Consider the following 20,982-nt stretch of genomic DNA (forward strand, 5'->3'; position numbering starts at 1 on the left):
TTGTACAAACTGAGGGAACTGAGGGCACAATAATTCCTGAGTAACTATCCTTTAACAAAAAGGACCTGCTATTGCACAGCAAAATGGTAGCAACATTTGAGTTTAGACCTGGTTTTGTAATGTTTACTACTGCTGGGCTGGTGTTTAAAAGGCTTCCTAGAAACACTGTGAAAAGCCGTCAGCCGAATAGCTGAACAGGGAGCAAACAATCCTAAACAAGTTTTATTTTCCACCCACCAATTCGAAACATTAACTTTGAAACCTCAGCTTGGCTTTTTCCCCTGCTACCTCAACTGCACATGTGGCAGAGACTCACCAGAAAAGCACGTCCTGTCTTGGAAAGACTTGCACTGCTCAGAAGCAGAGACATGCTGCACTGCTAAGCATAGACAGCCTTAAAGTACCGTTTTTTGTTTTCGTCCCCTAAAAAAAAAAAAAAAAGAGGCAAAGCCTAAACGACTTAAAATGCGAGTTAGCAGAACTGCACCACAGAAGAGCTTCTTTGCCTCTGCTAGCACGACTGTGGCCGTTCACCCTCTAGGGCAGGGGCATCGCCACGGTAGTACCACACAGCCAGCCTGTTCTGTCAGATATATCAAAAGAAAGATAAAAGTCACTGTTGCACATAGCTCAGCTTTTGCTCCAATCTGCCTCCATTGACCTAAAAGGGTAAAAATGGTATGCTGGCATGGTTTCGAGAGTGCTCCCAGCTCCACTGCAGGGTTGCTCAATACCACCCACCCCCAGCACTTCATGTGCAAGAACATTAAGAAAGGCAAAGATTTTAGATTTGTTTATTCAGATACAAATTGAAAGCAGATGAATGGAGCACAGCCCCACTTCCTCTGCTGCCTCTTCCCCTAACTACAGGAGAGAAGAGGAGAAGCAGGCAGAAAGCAGCAAATAATAATTTAGTGACAGAAGCATCGTGGTTCCCAGTTCAAACCTCTGCTTTTGGGTAGCGTAGGGGCAGCTGGAGCATCAGTAGGTCAGTCACGGAGGAAATGAGTCATTTCTAGCCCGTTGTCACCACCCTGGGGCACAAAAGCATCAACTGACAGGTTCCGATCCTATATGTACAAAACCTTGTACACAGATCCGCAGTTTGCATCACGACACCTCTCCTCCACAGTTTACCTTTCTCTGAAGTCTGTTTGTGCGGATAACGGCCACAGGCAGAGCTATTATCTTAAAAGCAGCCACAATTTCCAGTCTAGTTGTGTTGGACCTTCTTACGACATTCTGTCTTTGCTGACCTCTTAGGGATGACTACTTGAAATGAGTTTCTACAGATTAGCTCCTACGGTAGCTCTGTGCATACTCTGCAGGGAAGGGAATTTGCAGAAGATCGAATGGAAAGGTAACAGCACGGCTAGGAGGCCTGCTCAACCATCAGGAACCTTTTCGGATTTGGAAAGGGAATGTGTAACAGGAGGAACTGCTCAGAGGACACCTTGAGGAATTTTATAGCTCGCATTTTTGGTACCAACAAGATTGCTCACTAGATGCTATGCCAGCACACGGGGACACAGGCACTAGCAGGCCCACAGCTGGCAGATCTCAGTTGTCCTGTTTCACCTCTCCCCAGCTGTGTTTCACCACCCCCCCAAGGTTGTGGAATCCAGTTCTCTGCTCAAAGCAACTTACTTGAAGATACTTGCTGTAGAGATCAATCCACCATAGAAGCACAACGTATAGAAGCACGTGTTAATGACTCACTGAGCAAGAAAACACACATTTTCTATTCTCCTTCCCCTCTTTCTGCTGTTATTTAGGCTGATTCCTCCCCAGAAGCATGGCTGCTCCACACTTTCCTGGACAGCCTTTCACTCGAATTAGCACTCATTCCTAAGTCACCCCACCTTCCTTTTGTCAGGACGTGAGTAGGAGAGGGGTACTGCACCTGTGAGGAAGTGCTGTGTACTGCACAGCGTGGACAGGAGTTTAACTGTAGGAAACCCAGCCTCCTGCACTCTGGGGACTTCACAGCTGTCTCACTGGGAGATGTCTGCTGGTAGCTTGCAGTGCGAGCTCAGTCCAAGTTGGCCACTGAGAAGTGAAGCTGCTAGAGGAATTAACTGTACACATCACCTGCTAAATGATGGGTGGCTCTATTTAAGCTTCGGAGGGGAGTCCCTGCCTAAGGATTTAGCACTAAAAACCCCCATGACTCCCCCAGAAGGGCAGCTGACCTGCTGATGTAACAGATAGGCTTTGAACTCGTAGGCACCACTGCATCCACTTCCAGCAAGTGTTTTCTGCTGAGGAATCCCAACTCCAGCCAGTAAGGCTGCAACACCCACTCGGTTCTTCATCCCACTGCAGACAATGCACGCTCCGCTCAGAGGCTGCACAGAATGCCAGGATGGATGGACAAGAGGCGGGGATGGCAGCAAGCACCTATGAAAACCGGTAGCCCCAGGCTCTCGAAGGAGCTTCCCTCCCCCCCCTTCTCCCCACACAACACAAATTTGCAGAGTCAGTTTCCTGTTTGTTTTCAAAGGGATAAGATTTCGAAGTCTTCATCTTCTGAGTCAAAGAACCTTTCCAATCTGTCGGCATCAGAGGAATCTGCAAGAGAAAAAGAAAGCGCTGGCTCCGTGGGATGCACCCGCTGCTCAGCAGCAGACACCTGCAGCCAGAGGGCAGCAGAAGGCGAGTGTCACAAGCCCACATGCTCGGGAGAAGAGAATTACACGGCACGCAAGAGGTGTGCCAGCTCTCACAAATGCTGACACAGCCCTGGTGCGGTGCAGCTCTGTGCTGTGACTGTTTGGTACAACCTGCCTGGGCAGTCGGTCTGTGTTAGCAGGACAGGCTTCGGCATCAAGAGGCTCAAACAAAAGCACTTCTGAGGTCTAGGCTAATATCTGCAAAGACTCCAGGTCCAAATATGTGATACAGGAGTATTTCTTTGTTAGATATATTAGAACATGCAACCTGTATTTTACTACAGTTGTCTTTGATCCAACGACATGGGGAGGTAATTACACAACACGCCCTCCCAGAAGTGATTTATATAGTCCGGTTTGCAAGGGAGGGCAGTGTACTCGCTCCCTTCTGTCCATCCTTCCAACTCTGGTGAAGAGGGAGCACATAGCCACAGGGCAAATGGCTTTACCAGAGAGGAAATTCAAGTGAAAAGGTGTGGACAAGCTGGGGAATAAAGGAGAAAACTACACTAACTCAGGTTTCAAGAAAGCACACATTAAACTTGGCAAAACAGCCAGCCAGAAGCTAAACTGCAATGACTGACTGCCAGGAACAAGGAGAAATGCATGGTCACAAGGCTGCAGACTGCCCTGAACGTTCTGTGAAAGGCTTTAATCCCACTGCAGTGTGTGCAAATGCTTAGTGTCACTGCTCCCGATGCAAACTGGGGGGACGGGCGGCAGCACAGCTTCCAGAGATGCTCCTCAGGGAGCAGCCCCCTGTACACTTCAGTAACAAACCACAGAACCCAGCTGGCTGGGAAAAATGAGGACAAGGGACTGGACTTCCATGAGAATATTAATCCTTCTTTTGAGGGCTAGGACAGAAGGAGAAAGGATGGCCATAACAAATGGGAGAGGCTCTAAAAGCATGGGGAAGAAGCCAAGTAGCTCATTAGGATATCGCTTTTATGAGTAAAAAGGCAGTAACTAGGGTCAATTTAATACAGTCAAGGATCACCAGTTTAAGGCAATCAAGTGTTCTTACAGACAAGGACAGTGAGATAAAAAAGGCCTTGAAAGTTTGTGCTAAGAGACAGACAGCAAGGAAGCAGTGAGTGCAGGATGCAGGTGACAGGATGCAGTCCAACGCCTGGTGATGGGGTAAGTTTGTCCCCAAATACTCACTCCTCCTGGCAGAAGCTGTCAATAGCTCCTTATCTCCTGCAACGTTAATGCGCGTTAACATAAGCGGAGCCTGACAGCCAAAGTACTGCCCAGCACTCGTTCCTTTCTGCATCATCAGGCCTAAGCGTTGGTAGTAGCACATGCACAGGGAAGAAATCTAAACTGCAACTATGTTTGACCACCCCCATCTTTGACATTTTTTAATACCCAGAAGCTCGGTTTTCAGCCTTTTCCATGGAGCCTTAGGATTTCTCTGAACATCTCTTTAGAAATCACAAATTCTCATTGCTGTAATAACCTATTAGCTTTTTTCCCCAGTCACCATTCAGACTCATCATGAAAAATCTTCCTGAGATACGACCATGACCATGGGATCTGTGAACCGCTAGCTGAAAGCCAAAGAACTAGATGAATTGACCAAAAAGCTCCGAGCTGAACAGGAACACACCAGAAATCACTATGCAATCCACACAATTTCCCGAACACCAAATGGACAAACCCGCCCTTAGCTCTACCTCCCTGCATGGCCTCACCTGGCGTGAGATTCAGAACATCGGGGTTGGAGAAGTGCGATGGCTGGCGCTCAACCAGTTCGAACATGGGCAGCGCTCCTCTTACCAGGGACAGCTGTGGAGCAAGAGCAGAGCCATGAGAACCAACAGTGCTGCACTCACAGTGCTCTGGGTCTTTAAGGGGAAGAACCAGTTTGTTGGGACATTTTTGCAGCTGAAAAAATTATTTCTCAAATCTTTGACTAATATCAGCTGCAGAATTTCAGAGCTATGTTCCTCCTGGTGTCTGAAGAAGTTATTTTCATATACCTTATTGTGGGATCATGCTGCAGAGAACTCTCTCTGTGCAGCATTTTAGAAACAACAGTACTCTATATTCTTTTCCCGGTGATACAGACACAAACCTTTTTGATTTGCTGGCACCAATCATTAAAGTCCTCCTCCGTGTTGCAGAAAAAGCCCTGAAAAAAAAAGTATTATCTTTATACAATTGTAGACTGATCTTGTCAGTCTTATGGCCTCGTATTAATGCCAAGGAACATGACCAGGACTGTAAGCAGTTACAATCTAACTGCCTTGCTTCAAGGTGTGGCTTACACAGTTCTGTTAAACTGGATACTCCCCTTAGGCTTGACCTGACCAGTCTACTCAAGTACTGGAGGCATCAACGTAACGGTCTCCTCTGCTGCACATGGAAAACTGGACAGAAACAACCCATGTGGAAACAAAAGGCAGTCATCCCAGGTTCTTTAGAGAACAAGCCACATGGAAGCATATGGATTCAGATCTGCCCCTCAGAAGGCAGGAATCAAAGCCCAAACTAAGCTTGTTAGAAGGAGAATGCCCCATGAGGAATGGCATTTAATCACCAGGTGTGCAGGATCTCCCTGCACCAAGCTGCTACCTGAACGAGGAGCTTGTTCAACAGCGTCACTGTAACCAAAGCCCCTTTGCCCAGGGCACAGCACGCATGGGGAGCGCCCAACCTGCCACCTCGGCCTTTACCAGTTCCCCGGGAAAGGGGATAGCTGTGAAACAGGGACGCGCTACTTCAGGTGATCGAGAGCTGGCTGGAAAACAAGCAGCAAGAACGCACCACCGCAATGGAGGGGTCGAGCTCGGCAATGCTCATTCTGCAGGGAGGGTGCTGGCAGTGGAAGCTTTCATCAGGGAGACAGCCACTGTCGTTGGGCTCCACTGCAGGCTGCGTAGTGTGGGGATCCAGGTAAATGAGTTCCTCACCTGGACAAACAGGCAAGGAGACATGAACAGGAAGAACCGTGCCAGAAGTTGCTCTTCTGAGAAGCAAATGGTGAGAAAGAAGAGGGGGCAGAGCAATCAGGGAGCCAGCTCCTGAAACCCAACGGAGGAACCCATCGTTCTGGGGGCAACTCGCTTGCAGACACTCCAACACTCCTCATCCAGGCAGAGAGCTGGCTGGGAGCAGAACCACGGTGCCCACTCCACAGCAGCACCTTGGGCACGTGATTTTTGAGCACTGTTCCTGCTAATGCTTTCCAGGGTCCTGGGTAAGCTCAAGACAGCCCCAGGAATCCAAAGCACAACCAGCTTGAGGTCTCAGGCAGAGTATCAGAGGAAAGGAAGAGGGAAGAAGGACAGCAGTTTGTAGGGTTTCAGAAGGGGAACAGCTAAAAGGCAGGTAAATATACAGCCAGGTCCCTGAAGGGAGGTCAGCTCTGAACCTAGGAAGAAAACTCTGCACACCTCTTTACAGGTAAGATTTAGGGTTATGCACTGGAAGTTCATGGCTTGTACTATGGCCCCCGTTGAAAGCTACATCACTCAGATCCTTGCAAAGAGTTTCAACCCACAGCAGCCTTCCACACTTCCAGCAGGAAAAAGCCCTGCAGCATGCACCACAGACCAAGCGGGAGAGCTGTACTGCTCCGAACATTTTTAGCTGGGGGGAGATGCTTGGAAAGACTTCGCACTACTGCGGGCACTCACCTACATAACCAATGAAGTAGTGAGCACTGTTTGGTTTCCCTCCGATCACTCCCAGGGATTGAGGCATCATGAAGCAGTGCTGGAAAAGCAATACAGAAAACACACAGCTGACAGACAGTGAGACAAGCAAGTGGCAATAAAGGCAAACATCCAAAAACACAGTGGGAAAGAGACTGTGACACTGGAAATCAGCAACTCTAGCAGCAGGAAACAGCCATTACTGGGGAGAAGCTCCACCAGAAAGGCTGAAGGCTGCGACACAGAGCCTTCACGGAACACGAAAGCAGCTCAAAAACATCTTTAACTGCTGACAGTAACACACAGGGGGACCAAACAGAAGAGGCAGCACTACTCCAGGACTCTGGGCACGTCCTGGCTCTGCCGCAGTCAGTGGCAAAATCCCCTGGACATGTCAAATTGCAACAGTGCTCTGAGGAGGGAACCATCACCCAGGAAACAGCCCAAGTTCCTTATCCAGCTGCAATATCCAGGAACCATCTACTGAGTTACGGGAAAGTAACCTAGCCCTAGCCTGCATGTGGAGCTCTTACCTGTGCAGCTCAGAGATCCCTAGCATTAGTACAGCAGGGCAACACGCTATCCTGTCTTACGGGTGTACTCTGCACACCCCAAATTCTGCAGCTTCCTGATGCTCCACAGCGGGACTGGCAGCCAGCTTCTACCCTCAGCCTGCAGTACAAGCTCTGCCATCGGAGCCATGGGGAGTTTACAAACACTACACTCATTAAGGCTCAATACAGCTGTGCTGAACAAATGCTTCAGCAGGCTGGTACCATCTACACACAAACAGGGACCAAAATTAAGCTGGGAAATAAGATACTAGAAACAAAACAAAAAAAAATAATACATCAAACCCAACATTTTCCTGACAAAAGCCTGCAAGAGCCCATATCCTGACCTCTGAAAATGGTGCTTTCTAAATACATTTTTTCTAAATACATTTTTCTCTGGAAAAAAGGACAATTACTTCTGAGTATTTCTGCCCCAAAACCAAATTTCAGAAGTGACTTAATTCACAGCAGGGTTTTGAAGCATCAGAATATCAAGAATTCAGTTCCAGATCCCCTACCTTTAGTGTTTCAATATAGGCTTCATTGATCTCTGTGAGCCCAAGGCGGAGAGGTATCAGCAGCACCAATGGTTTCCACAGTGAGAGCCTATCTCTAACCCCTGCTTCCTCTGGGTACCCGTTATAGAGTACGTCTGACTCCACAGCAGGGCATGCTGCAGCTCCAGCACACGAGAAGTTGGACTGGCACAACCGCCCTACAAAAAGGGAACATGAGCAGAAAGCATCAGAAACAACTTCCATTTCTAGACCTTGAGTAATTCTATTCCGGCTATCAACAATTGCTATTTTCCAAAAGCCTACAGCACTAAAAGAAAAAAAAAAGTTTAACAAGGCCCACCACTGTGTTCATGTGATATGCTCCCCACAGGGTTTCTGGACAGGCTCAGTATTTCATCTAAGTATACATCGAAATCGTGCCAAAGCATGCTGTACTCTCAGCTACCATCTGGCGGGCCATTAAAATGTAAATTCTTCCAGCAGGTGAACAGCTAAGCAACAACCTGTGTCAACAAGGGTGAACGATCTGATTAGGATATTAGGCAAGAGCCCTGAATTCAAGAGCATGTAGACAAAAAGAAAAAACAAACAATTTGGAGTGTCCAGCTCTAGAGGGGCACATGGAGGATATGAGGCCAGCTGAACTGAATGGGGAAAATATTATGGCTTAACACAAGAAATCCTCATCTGTAACTAGCGTTGTAACAAGATACAGAGATACGAACGTGATATCTATCTCGAATAATTGTCATTTACCTAAAGTTCACCAAAACCTTTACAAATTCTGTCAGGGATCATTCAGAAGCTAGTTTAGAGACTCAAGACAGGCGAACATTAAACTCGGCAATTTTAGCATGAGCTTTGCCTGTAAGAAATGGGGCACCGGCTCCTCAGGGCATACCCATGACATGGACATTATGCATCCTCATTCTACAGGTTTGATAAACACACAGGCAGTCTGGAATGAAACCAGATTATGTAAATTCTGGTACAGAAACATCTCCGAGCCTACTTGTCTCACAGGGTAATTTCATTACTTGCTGGGCGTGCACATGTGTGTGTGAAGAAAAATCTCCAAACCAAAGGAACCCACAATATTTCAATCATGAATCCAAGGCAATTAGACAGAATGCCAGAGGCTCATTTAATTTATTCTTGGCCTAACCTGAATGCCAGGACAGTCTGGCAGGTAGGATGCGATGTAAACAAGCACCTCCATCACAGCAATTACAGCAGGATGCCTGCTCACTACTACAAGCTCCAAATGCAGCTGAACAAGGAGAACGTTACAGCCAAGGTTAGAAGAAGTAGGACTTTGCGCTAAAGCCTCTATTGGAGAGAGAACAGTTGCACTGAAATTTGCAACTGCCCCTTCAGAAGGGAGAATGTGTATGAGATAACATGCCTACGTACACAAGGGATGTTATAGTTATCAGAGGTCTTGAGAAAATTGAAGTCACTGCAAGTCAGGACTGCTTACCTTGCTAAAACAGTATTTTTTTGTTGCAGTTGCCTGCCTGTTCTGATGATCTGAATACCTGCAGCTGTCACCACGGGTTTCTTCATCAGGCAAAGCAACTGGCAGCCCTATGCTGTGATACAGACATATTCAACCCCAGTTTAAGTGGTAGGGAGCCCAGCAGAGACTAAACTCACCCTGCTTCTTTGGCACCGTGGTCCCTACCTAAAGCTTCCCAGCAGGATTCAAACCCTTTACTGCAAACATATTCCAACAGATGTGACACAACACCTTTCCTGCTACTGCTGCTGTCAGTCACTGGCTTAGCTCTGTTTCTAACCATCCTTCTGATGCACACAATCCTCCAGCTCCCGCCTGAGAGCACCTTTCCGACATTGCAGACTGGCTCAGAAGGCTGATGGATGTACTTAACTGCTGCAGCAAAAGGTAGTTTTCTATCCACCACAGGCTGAACGGCATTAGTGAATGAATTTATCAGCTGTATGAAGCAGTGTTCATTTCTGAATGTTTCACTACTGACAGGTGTCTGGGGTACAAGATATATAGCATGTACCTACAGATAAATAACAAATCAGACCTGCTCATACAGTGGCTTTCAAGTCCTGAATGGTAGGCACATTATGATTCACAGCTGAGGAAGACAGACAGACACCACCCTGCGTATTACGAGCTGCATGGACATGTTACTTGAAGTGGTGTCAGTGTTTAACACAAGCCACGCAGACAAGAGCTGCAACATACCCAAGCCCTGCAGCCAGCACTCGTCAGTTCTAGAGGGGATATTTTTCAGGCTAAAGGTGAAAGATTAATCCAATTCCTGTCTTCATGCTGACCTTTGTTTAAGCCAAAAGCACGAGCATACACCTTCACGGGACTAGACAGGCACTTCTCAATCAAATCCTGCATTTTCTTGGCCTCTCAACTGACACTAGCTGTTAAGAGATCTGACTTTGTAAAATGACTGTCCTTCGCTCCAGGGACAAACTGTCCTCATTTGTTAATTGATTTTTGCTCCAACGCAGCCAAAAGCCAATCTAACTGACAGCTGCCACCATCTCACCTGTAACTTTGCACCAGCTCCAGCACTCACTGGACTTTTTTACGTGCCGTTTCAGAACACTACCCTGGCAGAAAACACTGAATGGTTTTGTGCTGCGTAAGCAAACCACCTCACAAGTCTACAGCAAGAGAGGGGAAGGACAGTTCAGCCAGGACCATGCAGGACTGCAGCAGCCAGCCATTCCACCATCTGCTTTGGTTACTGGGGCACTGCAGCCTGAGCAAGCATGCTAGGGATGAATGCGTTGCACAGCTGCTCAGCCTCCAGAGCCATCCAACTGCCAGGATGCAGCAAAAAAAAAAAAAAAAAAAAAGGAGAAAATACAAACCACCAACAAAAACAACAAAACACAATCATGGAGCACTCCTTAAAAGATATCTCCAGAGATGGAGCCCCTTCTTATTTTTTTTCCTCACGGTTTTGTTCCTTTTCCTGGTCAGAGATCTGTTCTGGTTATCTCACTCTGCCTAATAGCAGAGACATTCCTACACCGTTAGATGGGAGAAGCAGCAGCCATTTACTGCGTGCTACCTGTGGCCATAAACAGGTTTGACACTACCTTCCCAGCAGCTCCCACCTACTGCCCGAAGGTCAGCAGGTCCTTCTTTCCAGATCCAGAGGCCACGCTGCCAAGTGAGAGGCTTTATCAGATAAAGTAAAAATCTAGTAAGGGGGCTTCCTTGCCCTACAACAGCAATTCTCATCTGAGTTTAGCACACTCAGCCACAGCTTTAAGACAGAACATTTACTGTACGCTTGCAATGTTGCAAAACTGCATGCTTTCCAGTTCTTTGCTGGCTTCTCGCTGCTGAGGGATACATCTCATTCTACCTGCACGTGATACTTACTGATTTCTTCCATTACTACAGTGTTGTCCATGGCTATGTGTACTGCCAGTGAACTCCACGTATCAAAAGTGGCAAGTTTTCTATAGAGAGGGAAAAAAATGTAAGGAAGGATTAGTTACAACTGTAAGACAATGTTGTATCAAAGAAAGAAATTGGACTAGGAGAGATTGGTTTTCACCAATTATACTGTACTTTTTTTTTAAAACATTTATTACAGCTGTACAATTCATCACCACAAATTATTATGACCAGAAGAATAAACAAATTACAAATGGGACCACAACTGGGAATTTGTGCTAAATACAAGACCCTTGATACAATCTCCACCTCAAATTCTGTAACTGCTGGTTACCAGAAAATGAGAGTTACTTAATTTCCTCCTTATATGCTAATTTAAAAATAAAAGTCACTCTGACTTTCCCTAAATATCTTCCCATCACCTACAGCAGATACTCGGCTAAATGGGCAGACGCTCTGACCTGGGAAAGTTCCTTCTCAGGCAATCCCAGCCTATTCCACGGGGCTCCCCGCTCAACTAATCAAAGAACTAAGGAAAGAATGGCAACAGAAAGAATATTTCTGAACAAACATTTCTGAAAATACAGCATGTCCCAGTTAAAGATAGTCCAGATCTTCTGCTTGTCACCACAGAACCCAGGCAGCAAATACTTATGCTTTCCTCTGCTGATGCATGAGTGACTTGATGGCTTATTGGCAGCTTTTGGACAGCGACAACACTGATGTCACTGAGAAGCAACTCATGCCAGCAGAGATCCAAATGAGAGCAATCATCACCTATTCTGACACCTGCTTCTGGTCCGCTGCAAAGAGTATTGCACTCAGTTCTAGCAGCAAACACGTTACTTGTGGAACATGGAAAGAGATTGTCAGGGCTTGTCCTCAGTTTGAAATCGGTTTCTCTCATCCTGAATGAGAGGAGTCCTTCTATAAAGTTCCTACCAATCAGGTCAATAAGGTTCAACAAGTCGCCTGGTAACAGAATTAAAACATGCAGTTGCACTTCATTCAATGGGTAGAAGTGTGCGAGGTAGGAGGTACTACAAACCCACCGCTCGGTTGGAAAAAAATAAAGGAAAAACCCAGCACTTACTTGAGCACTTGTGCGACTGTGTTTGGTCCGTACCATTGACCTATGGATTTCCCCTCTCCAACACCCATCTGGGCTGCATCACAAGAAAAAAAAAAAAAGAATTTAGCATATAATTTCACCTACACTATGCCCCTTCCTAATCAGGGTTTATATTCAACAGTGAAAAAATTTCACTTGGAAACATTTCTGAGTCATCAGAAACCCCACAAAAGGGTAGAATCACAGTGCTGATGGAAGAAAAAAGCATATCCTCAAGGATTGTAAGGCAAACCCTTTCTCTGAAATGTGATACAAAGGTCCAAAAGACAATGTAACCTCAGAAAAAAGTTATTTCTTGTTTGATTATCAGGAACACCCCCGTAACCTGAAGTTCCATTCACTGAAGCTATAGGAGCTTTAAGACCCTATAAGCAAAAACTGGAACAGGCAGTTGTTTTTTTTTGGTGAAGGAAGTTTCAATTAAAGTGAGATCCATCCTTAGTCTACTTGCTACTTCTGAAAATTTCTTCATGCAGCAATCTTCTCACGTTACAAGGTCTTGGTGAGAACAGCAACCACATGCTTTCCTCTCACCTGGGCTAAGCAGGATACAGAAAGTGGTGCTGAATATCACCTAAAGCCTGAAGACAAACATGAAGGACTTCATGGAGTCAAGAGAAAAGTCCATCATAATCCACAATAAAGTGTAGTAGCTTCAGATCATGTGAGAAAAACAGCATGTCAGCACATAACCTGCTAGGTTTTTCACCTAAGGTACTAAAACAAACACGGAGCGATGTTCTACGCTCTTGGGCAATCAGACAGAACGTTCCCCCGTGCTTTCTGGCACCCAGCACTCTTACCTATCTGGTGAATGGAGTAGTAGCTGTCTTTTTTGTCAATGAAGGCATTAAGAACATTGAAGTAATTATCCATCTGCCTCTTCCCTTTTATCCACCTCCAGTCTAAGACATACAAGAAGATATGTGAAACAAAACGTGATGTTTATTAGCAACCAGACACTGCAAGCTACAAGCTGTCTTTCCTGTGCCTCGACTACTGATCAGATTTTCATGTCACTATCTTATTACTCAGCATTTGGGGCATCCCCAACACTGAAGCATCAATTTTAACAGAAAATCAAGCATTTTCACAGCTGAAACAAAAGAATATCACCCATGATAAAACAGAAAACATGAATCCTAACTCTATCCCACAGATGGGCAATAGGATACCAATTTCTCAAGGACAGGCATTCTGAGGAAAACCAGGTGACCTCATTAAAAAAATCACCTCCCACAAATTCAAAGGCCATCAACAACTGCAACAATAACTCCCATACAGTTGTTTACAGACCACGTACGGATCCAATGCAGAGAGAGAAGTATTCAGGGACAGGAGACTACACTCAGAAAGAGAGGACTTGTCAACAAGTTAAAAATTGAACTATAAACAAGTCAGTCACCCTGCTGTTTCGAGTAGGACTTTTTAAACTTCAGGTATATAACAAAAAAAAAAATCAAGAAAACCCAGGTACTTGCTTGGTGTCCATGGACTTAACTAGCACGTGACAGGGCTCTCCTTTGTTTTAAGGTTTAACAACCACATTCATCTATGTGGAGTCGCAGACAGCTGCAGGAGGAAACCTGCTGGAGAGTTTCCAGCAGACTTTTCAATCAACAGCCCTGAACTTAAGAAAATTCAGGGAAAAGTTACAGAGCCCTCAGCAACTCCCAGCTGCTGTCCTTACAAGTACTGCACTTGTGGGAGCATGTGGATGTCAGTATGGGCAGTGCTCTGGTTTACCTCTTCCCAAATGCCTGCAGACCAAGGCCTGAGCAAAGATCATCTGGCCACACCGCAACATACAGCCCCAACCAGTATCAGATGTGGGACCAGTTCCTCCTGTAAACAAGGACAGAAAGCAAATATGTAATGAATGGAACAACACTGCCAAGCGGGAGGTAAAAAGGAAAGTGCTGTAAGCCTGCATGGGCAGCAGGTTTATCCAAACAATCAGGTAGGGAATAAGGACTGCGCTAGCCCACACACCCAACGCTGAGAAATAAAAACTCAGTTATCGGTGACCAGCCTAATGGCATCCCATAGAAAGGAACCAAAATCTTTAGCATTTAATAACAGGGGAAAAAAATCAAAAGGAAATCCAAGCAACTCAGCTAGAAAGGCAGCTGAATTTCTCATGAACATAGCAGTTCTTGAGCATACTTGCAGATTCCCAACCTAATTCAGAGAAGTTACTAAGCAGAGAAACATCTTGTTACAGACCACTTGCTGCTGTAATGCTCCTTTTGAGAAGGCAGCTCATTATGCAAAATGAATCAGTCACAAGGCATTCCCACATCACAAGCAGCCGATGACTGTATGGGATTCCAAAGTGAACAACATGGAGTTAGGGCCAAAAAAACAAACAAAAAAACGAACTCCAGCAACAGTGAAAAAAACCATATCCTACACAATACAGGAGAATAAGCTGGATATCAGCTTGCAATGGAAAAACTGAGACAATGACCTTAAGGCTGGAAGCATCTCCCTGACAGAACTTCAAAAGGAAGCTGCCACTTCTCCTCTGAAGCTTCAGCTGTTATTACGAGCTTCACAGATAAAAATGTTTAGCATGACCACAGCCAGTGAGCTGTCTTACAAGTACGCAGTCAGCTGCGCCTTCACGCAGCTGGGAGAAGTTTCTTTGTATTGCTGCTTTCTTCTTTTGGAAGATAGCTCTGCTGAGTACCTTAAGGAACAGCAACCAAGAAGCCCGGCTTCGAGTTCACTGGGAAATGCTCACAGTGTTACTGCAGTTCCCGTGTGCAAATCCACCTCAAGCGCTAAAAAGCAAACAAAAACTCGACATAGTCTGGAGCAGATACACGAAGGCGATAATTTCTGTCTCGTGTCTCCACCTTTTCTCTCTTTAATCCACTTCAAGTCCAAGACCATCATTAAATTATATTTCATCTTAGACTCCTGTAGGACCTAATTAGCACGAAGTACAAAAAATTAGTCATGGTGTGAGGTTCCTAAATACGCCCTCCCACACTCATTCTTGTATCATTTTTCAGCTTATCGTTATCCCTCCTACCCAGGAGGAACAGGAGTTCTCGTACCAGATAAGGAAAAAGTCCAGCCTATCAATTAAACAAAGTGCATTTCCGACTCCCGTACTCAGAAGTAAATTGACGTTTATGCTTGTGGGGACTGTTAGGAGCTTTCATTAGGTAGAGAGAACCAGATTATTTATCAGAAAGCCTTTCTGAATTAAATTAAGTCTTTCTACAAAATTGATGGCAGTAGAGATTCTTCCTTGAATCCTGGATTACTGTCAGAAGTCACCCCAAAGCCCAGTCCTGCAGCAGAGGAACTGATGACTATTTCGGTAATGCCAGAAGCGTTCAATGTTCTTCCTGTGCTGTCAACAACCACAAAAAAACCACCAGGTTATTGATCATCTTCTGAATCCACTTCTGTTTTTAACACCACCTATGTCTTACCACTTCACACAGGAGACTTCTCTGAATTTTGAAACAGGCTTACAGAACGAACATGCTGCCTGGAGCAACTGAGACGGGGAAGACTTTGAGATATCTGCATACTAAGAATACAACTGATGTCATTCTACACAATAAAATAAAACAAAGATATCAGTGCTTTCAGTCCTGAAGGCAATCCATCCAATGCTCTTTGATTCAAGGGCCACATTCATTACACGAGATAGTTTGCAGACAGAAACAAATTCAAATAGTCAACAGTCAGAAGGAGAATTATTTTCTCCTCACCCTTCCACTGGAAAAAAACAACCCTCAGAACAAATCAAAAACCCAGTCCAAGCACACAGCAAGCTTTCAAGACTTACATCACAGTTAAGAACTGCAAGGAACAGAACCCTTTATGCTCCCAACAGGGAAAAAAAATAAATAGTTGCTAAAGTTCGGGGGGGTCATGAAGAAATCCTGTCTCTGGCTTTCCCCTTTAAGAAGGGACAAAAAAAAAAAAAAACACATACCTCAGAACAACCAGACTAGAAAACTGTAAAAGCATCTAAAAGATGCAAACCAACCAACATTTGGTTCTTCTCATTGTTTATCTGTGATGTCTATTATGCCTTCCCCATCGACACCTCATCACCTCACAATCCTTAACATATTTCCTCTGTGATAACCCCAGAAAGAAAGGGAAGCCTTCTTAATTCTGTAGCGTGGGTGGAAAGAGCAGCAGAACTGTGACATGCACAGGCCCACGGACACACGTCCCAGGTCTCAGACTAGTGTCCTCCACAAGGCCAACTTGCTGCCCTTCACAGGTAAGGCCGGCAGATCCTTAATTCCCAACAGCTAAGGAGAAGTCACAGAACACAACCATTATTTTCTGATGGAGCTTTTGCAGCAGCGAAGTAAAATCTGGTTTTTAAATGTCTTCTTGGAACCAGCTTTCCTGAGATCACCTGCACGCTCCATGCCTCCACAGCCTGACCTACGCTCACTTCCCACAGGAGAGCACTCTAACGCAGGTGAAGCCCTGCAGTCTCCCAGTGGGTCAGGCTGTTACAGGCGGGACAGCATCGCGTCCAGGACACGCTCAGACTTACCGATGGCAGGGAAGTTCTTTCTGTAGGTGAACCAAAGCCGAGAGGTCACATCCAACAGGATCTCTTCTTTCTCTGAAAGTTTTTCAAGATTGAAAGGCGCGCACACACAAAGAGAGCACCAAACGCGCCTAAACCCACCTCCAGCCCAGCCTTCTGCTCCTCACCCGGTCTGCTGGCCCTGACAGGCAACATCTGGATGAGGAATAGGAAAGAGCTGCTAGGCAGAAGGAACCTTTTCCTCTAAAAAAAGCTACAACCAACCCAAAACACCATGGTCACGGGTAAACTACGAAGCATTAGACCATTGTCTTGCCTTTCTCCCGAGCTATCCACTTGCCTCAATCATCCTGGCCTCATACAGGTCCCAGGAACTGGGAAGTGGCAACTTTCTGCACAAAAATATTCTGGAGTCTGCAGAGATGGCCAAACAGGAGGCAGCATGGTGGTTACAGTCCGCAGGCTCTGACAGCGAACAGACTCTGCTGTGCACGTACAAGTTTTCCAGTCACCTCGCTGCTCACAGAACACCATGAAACACTAACAGAGCCCTCCAGAGCATCATAACGAGTTGCAGAGGGCATGCAAAGTACCTGTAAAAACACTGTATTTCCGGCCTAGGATCCACACAGGCTCTTTGGTCTCAGGGAAGTCTTCATATTCAAACCTGAGAGTGTCATAGGTAAGAGTAGCTGGAACAGAAAGAAAAAAAAAGTATGATTGTTTTTTCCTTGATATTTAAAAAAAAAAAATCGTACCAAACCCGTACAGCAGAACCAGAGCTGCTGTGACCCCGTAACCTACACAACCTACAAGCCTGACTCTAGCTGGCAAGAAACATTTCATTTTCAACACTACAGCCAAACATTCTGACAGGCACAGGGAGCCAACGCACCCACGGCTCTCGCCTGGCTGCTCCACAAACAGAAAAGCAGAGGAATCTCCAGGTTTGTTCAGCTCCAAGCGCCTCCCAGGCAACTGAGTGGGTCAAGAAAACGCCGAGGACTTCAGCCAGCAGCTGCACGCTGCTTCCCAGCACGGGTATCGCCACGCACGCTAACACAACGCTGAGGCCCTCTCTGCCAAGGAACGAGGCGATTGAGGAGCTTCTTCCAGAGAGCATTGCTTTTGTGCTGTAACGTGGAAAGCGTGGACTGCGTTAAAATGACAGCCAAACCTTGCTCCTGAAGTCAGTCCCTCCTCCAAGGCCGTGAACTGAGCACAAGTCATCGCTTGTACCGAAACCAGTCTGCAGCTTGAGAAGGCAAAGTGCTGCCTTTACAGGTGTCACGCTGAAAGCTGAGGAACACAGAGCCGTGCGAAGGTATCCGAGCTCACAGGTGGCAGGCACACCTTGTGCCTGGTTCACCTGCTGCCTTCAGTGCCTAAATACCCGCCTCTTATCCCACCACTCAGCACTGATGGCTCCACTACGGAGCAGCTCCACAGCACAGGCTGCTCTGCAATGCCCTCAGATCAGAGCAGCTTAAGCCTTTGTGCGAAAGATACAAGAAATGGAGGGGGGAGAGGGAGGGCTGGATGTGCTGGGCTCCACTAGGTCTGTACTTGGCAATAAGGGACTTTAAAGGGGTGAATGTGCACGTGTGGGGGGAGGCTGGTTTCAAAACATTTTGAAGGTTAATAATTGCATCTCGTTTTGTAAGAGTCATTTCTTAAATAAGCTGCGTGTTAAATGTAAAGCAGAGCTAAGCTAGGCTGTTCTGTTAAAGCAGCTGATGAAAGCATCTCTAACATCAAACGCAATAAAACCTGTGATGATCTGACCAAAGTTTAAAACAGGGTGACAGACGACACAACCACAAGTTCCTCTCAGCCCCATCTTCTACAAAACCCGGCACCCTCTGCAGCACATGCCTCGCTGCTGGCATCCCATCAGGTCCACCTGCTGCGCCTCGCCGGGGCTGCCCTCGCACCAGATGCCACCGAGCTCCCAAGCAGAAGATGCACGCAGAAGACAAGTCTCTCTCTCTCTCTCTCTCCCTATCATTCCTCTCTCGGCCTTCCAAAAATCATCATCTGGAGCAGCAGCAACGTGGCTGATTTACATTTAGTAAGTGGTACCTCCAGGAAGTCACCAGGACACTCTGCTCCTCCTCTTTGCAGGCACCTAGGATGCTCTACCTATGCTGGGGCAAACAAGCTACACGAGACTTTCTGGTTCCTGAAGGTACCTCGTCAGTCTTCTGCCTCTGGGCTCTCGGATCTGCAAGTCCAATTCCAAATGGCAGAGGAAACGAAGAAGCAACAGCAAGACATCAGCACAAGATCTCCTTTGGGACGAGACAGTACAGTTTATTCTGGCAGCTCAGAAGTAGCTGGTAGTTGGTATTAAAACCAAACAATGTATCACTGGTCAACTTGAAAACAGAAGTTCTCAGGTTTTAAAGCTCAAAGGAATATTTTGTGGTCTATTTGATCAGTTCACGAACCTGCTGTGAATCCATCTCTGTCAAAAGAGCCTCAAGTAGCTTAAATGACTGATAAAAGGATGCTAAAGAAACTATCAGGCTACACACCATCCTCCTTTTCCTTCCTAGTAACACTTCCTCACATCCCCAAATGCAACTCCACCAGGTCATTTGCAAGCGTGTGATCTACAGCCGGCAGCTTCTCAGCAAGGACCTGCTGGACTCCCCCCTTCCACCAAAGCTACCAGAGGAAGGGGCCAGCAAAGGCCCGCGGGGCTCCCAGGCTGCCTGCTGGACCAGCGCGCATTCAGGGCCCGCAAACGGCAGGGGCCACGACACCGCAGGCTGAGGAGGAGAATCCCAAACTCGCAGTCCCGCAGCTGAACGCCTGGCACCAGGCTCTGCAGGTCCAGCGGCGTACCTGAAACGCGCAGTCGGACATCTGTGCCTATGGTTGTTTTGTTTTGAATTAAATACTTGCCACCATCTGAGAGGGCATGACTTAAATGCAGCAGTTAAGATTTCACCTTCACAGGGAGGAAAATTCAAGCGATTGCTCCTTGTTGGTATTAAGGACTTGATAATGGGAGCAACAACCTCCCACCAGGCTGAAGTCAGCACCTGCGCGTCCCCCTTGCAGACACCTATCTTCAGAGGCTCTAGCGCTTTTTCAAAATTATGTCCATCGTGCTGCTGCCCAGGTGAGCTAAATATTTTAGCATGCGAGACCAAAGAAGCTCAGGCAGGGGCACACCGAGGGCCACAGCCTGCACACCGGCCTCTCTCTTCCCTCACAGTTAGGAGCGACGCGGCTGAACATAACTAACTCTGGAACCCCCCCCCCCGAGCAGAAATCCCGCTTGCAGATGCTCGTTTCGCAGCGGCACAAGGCGGGTGGGATCAGCAGATTCCTCGGGCAGCGCTCCAGAGCTTCACCTTGACGGAGCCCTCGCTGTGTTTTAAAGGCTGACCTCCCCTGAGGAGCGGGGCAGCAGCCTCTGCGGGAGAGCCCCGCGCGCGGCAAGCACCCCAGCTCGGCCTCCTCTGGCGCACGCCAGGTCTGCCATGAAATAGGGCAGGAGGGCTACGAAGAAGGGCAGAGGCCTGGGCCCTGCGGAGCACCCCCCGGAAGGCAGCTCCCCCTCGCAGCGGGCTGGGTCCCTGCCCCCTGGGCGCAGCGGGACCCACCGGAGCACCCCGCAGAGCCGCCCCCCGGCCCCGGGAGGCCCTGACGGAGCCGGGGCACAGCTTCACACCCGCCGGGCTCCGCCCGCCTCGCCCGGCCCGGAGCCGCTCGTTTCTCCGCCGGCTCCAGGAGGCGGCAGCAACTTGGAGGAGCGCTCCCCGCGCTCGGCGCCCCCCGCCCTGCCCGCGGCCCGCCCGCACCCCGTCAGTTCTCCTCTTTTGGGTGAAAACCCGCAGAAATCAGGCTTCGACCCGCCGCGCCGCAGGGAGACCGGGCTCTGCGGCACCTCCCCCCCCACCCCACAGAGCGGCGACCCCCCCGGAGTCCCGCACGGCACCGAGGGGCTCCGGCAGCCCCGGGGGTCCCCACCGGGGCCCGCCCCGCCTGAGGGAGCCGCGGCCCCGCTGCCGCCGCCGGGCCGGGCCGGGCCGCGGGCACCCACCTGCGTCCATGGCGGCGGCCCCGCCGAGGGCTGCGCCCGCTGCCGGCCCCGCCGACGCATCCGCCCCGGCGCAGCCGAACCCGCTGCCGCCGCGCGTCCAATCGGAGCGCCGCTCGCCGCCGGCCCGCGCGGCGGTTGGCTGCCGCCGCGGGTCGAAAGGTTTGGCTGCGCCGCAGCGCTTCCTCCGTGCGCTGGGGGCCGCCATTTTGTCGTACGGAAGGCCGCCGAGGAACCGGGAGAGGCGATGGGACGGCGGCGAGGCCGGGGCCGCGGAGAAACCGGGGCGGCGAGACGTTGCGTTGCGCTGCCCGGGCGTTCCGCTGGCGCTGCGCGGCGCCTGAGGGAGCTGCCTGCCACGAGCGCGCCCGGAGTTGCTCCGGGCCACGGGCGCGCCCATCTTGTTGTACGGAACCCGCCGAGCTCCGCCCTCAGGGTGGC

The 20,982-nt window shown here is 48.2% G+C and overlaps 1 protein-coding gene across 1 annotated transcript; it reads right to left on the reverse strand.

Moving 5' to 3' along the window:
* Positions 1-777: 777 nt before the first annotated feature.
* Positions 778-20,964, reverse strand: LOC310891921 (cysteine protease ATG4B). Its single transcript, XM_083854145.1, has 13 exons — positions 20,545-20,964; positions 17,081-17,179; positions 16,491-16,562; positions 13,694-13,792; positions 12,751-12,852; positions 11,909-11,981; positions 10,798-10,877; positions 7,410-7,606; positions 6,320-6,398; positions 5,448-5,593; positions 4,756-4,812; positions 4,373-4,466; positions 778-2,571 (listed from the first exon to the last, which is right to left on the reverse strand). The coding sequence occupies exons 1-13, from the start codon at positions 20,939-20,941 to the stop codon at positions 2,498-2,500; spliced, it is 1,569 nt and encodes a 522-aa protein (XP_083710271.1). The 5' UTR covers positions 20,942-20,964; the 3' UTR covers positions 778-2,497.
* Between the last annotated feature and the right edge of the window lie 18 nt (positions 20,965-20,982).

The sequence above is a fragment of the Anser anser genome (genome assembly GCF_964211835.1).
Source record: "Anser anser genome assembly, contig: HAP1_SCAFFOLD_467, whole genome shotgun sequence".
Classification (NCBI taxonomy): domain Eukaryota; kingdom Metazoa; phylum Chordata; class Aves; order Anseriformes; family Anatidae; genus Anser; species Anser anser.

Bases quoted from the DNA above. Each gene is read 5' to 3' on its own strand.
- LOC310891921 (XM_083854145.1), bottom strand. From the start codon at position 20,941: ATGGGCGCGCCCGTGGCCCGGAGCAACTCCGGGCGCGCTCGTGGCAGG. The intron at 16,563-17,080 runs GTACTTTGCATG...AAAAACTTTCAG, and splicing joins GAAATACAGTGTTTTTACAG to AGAAAGAAGAGATCCTGTTG. The intron at 12,853-13,693 runs GTAAACCAGAGC...TGTATGTCTTAG, and splicing joins CTGCAGGCATTTGGGAAGAG to ACTGGAGGTGGATAAAAGGG.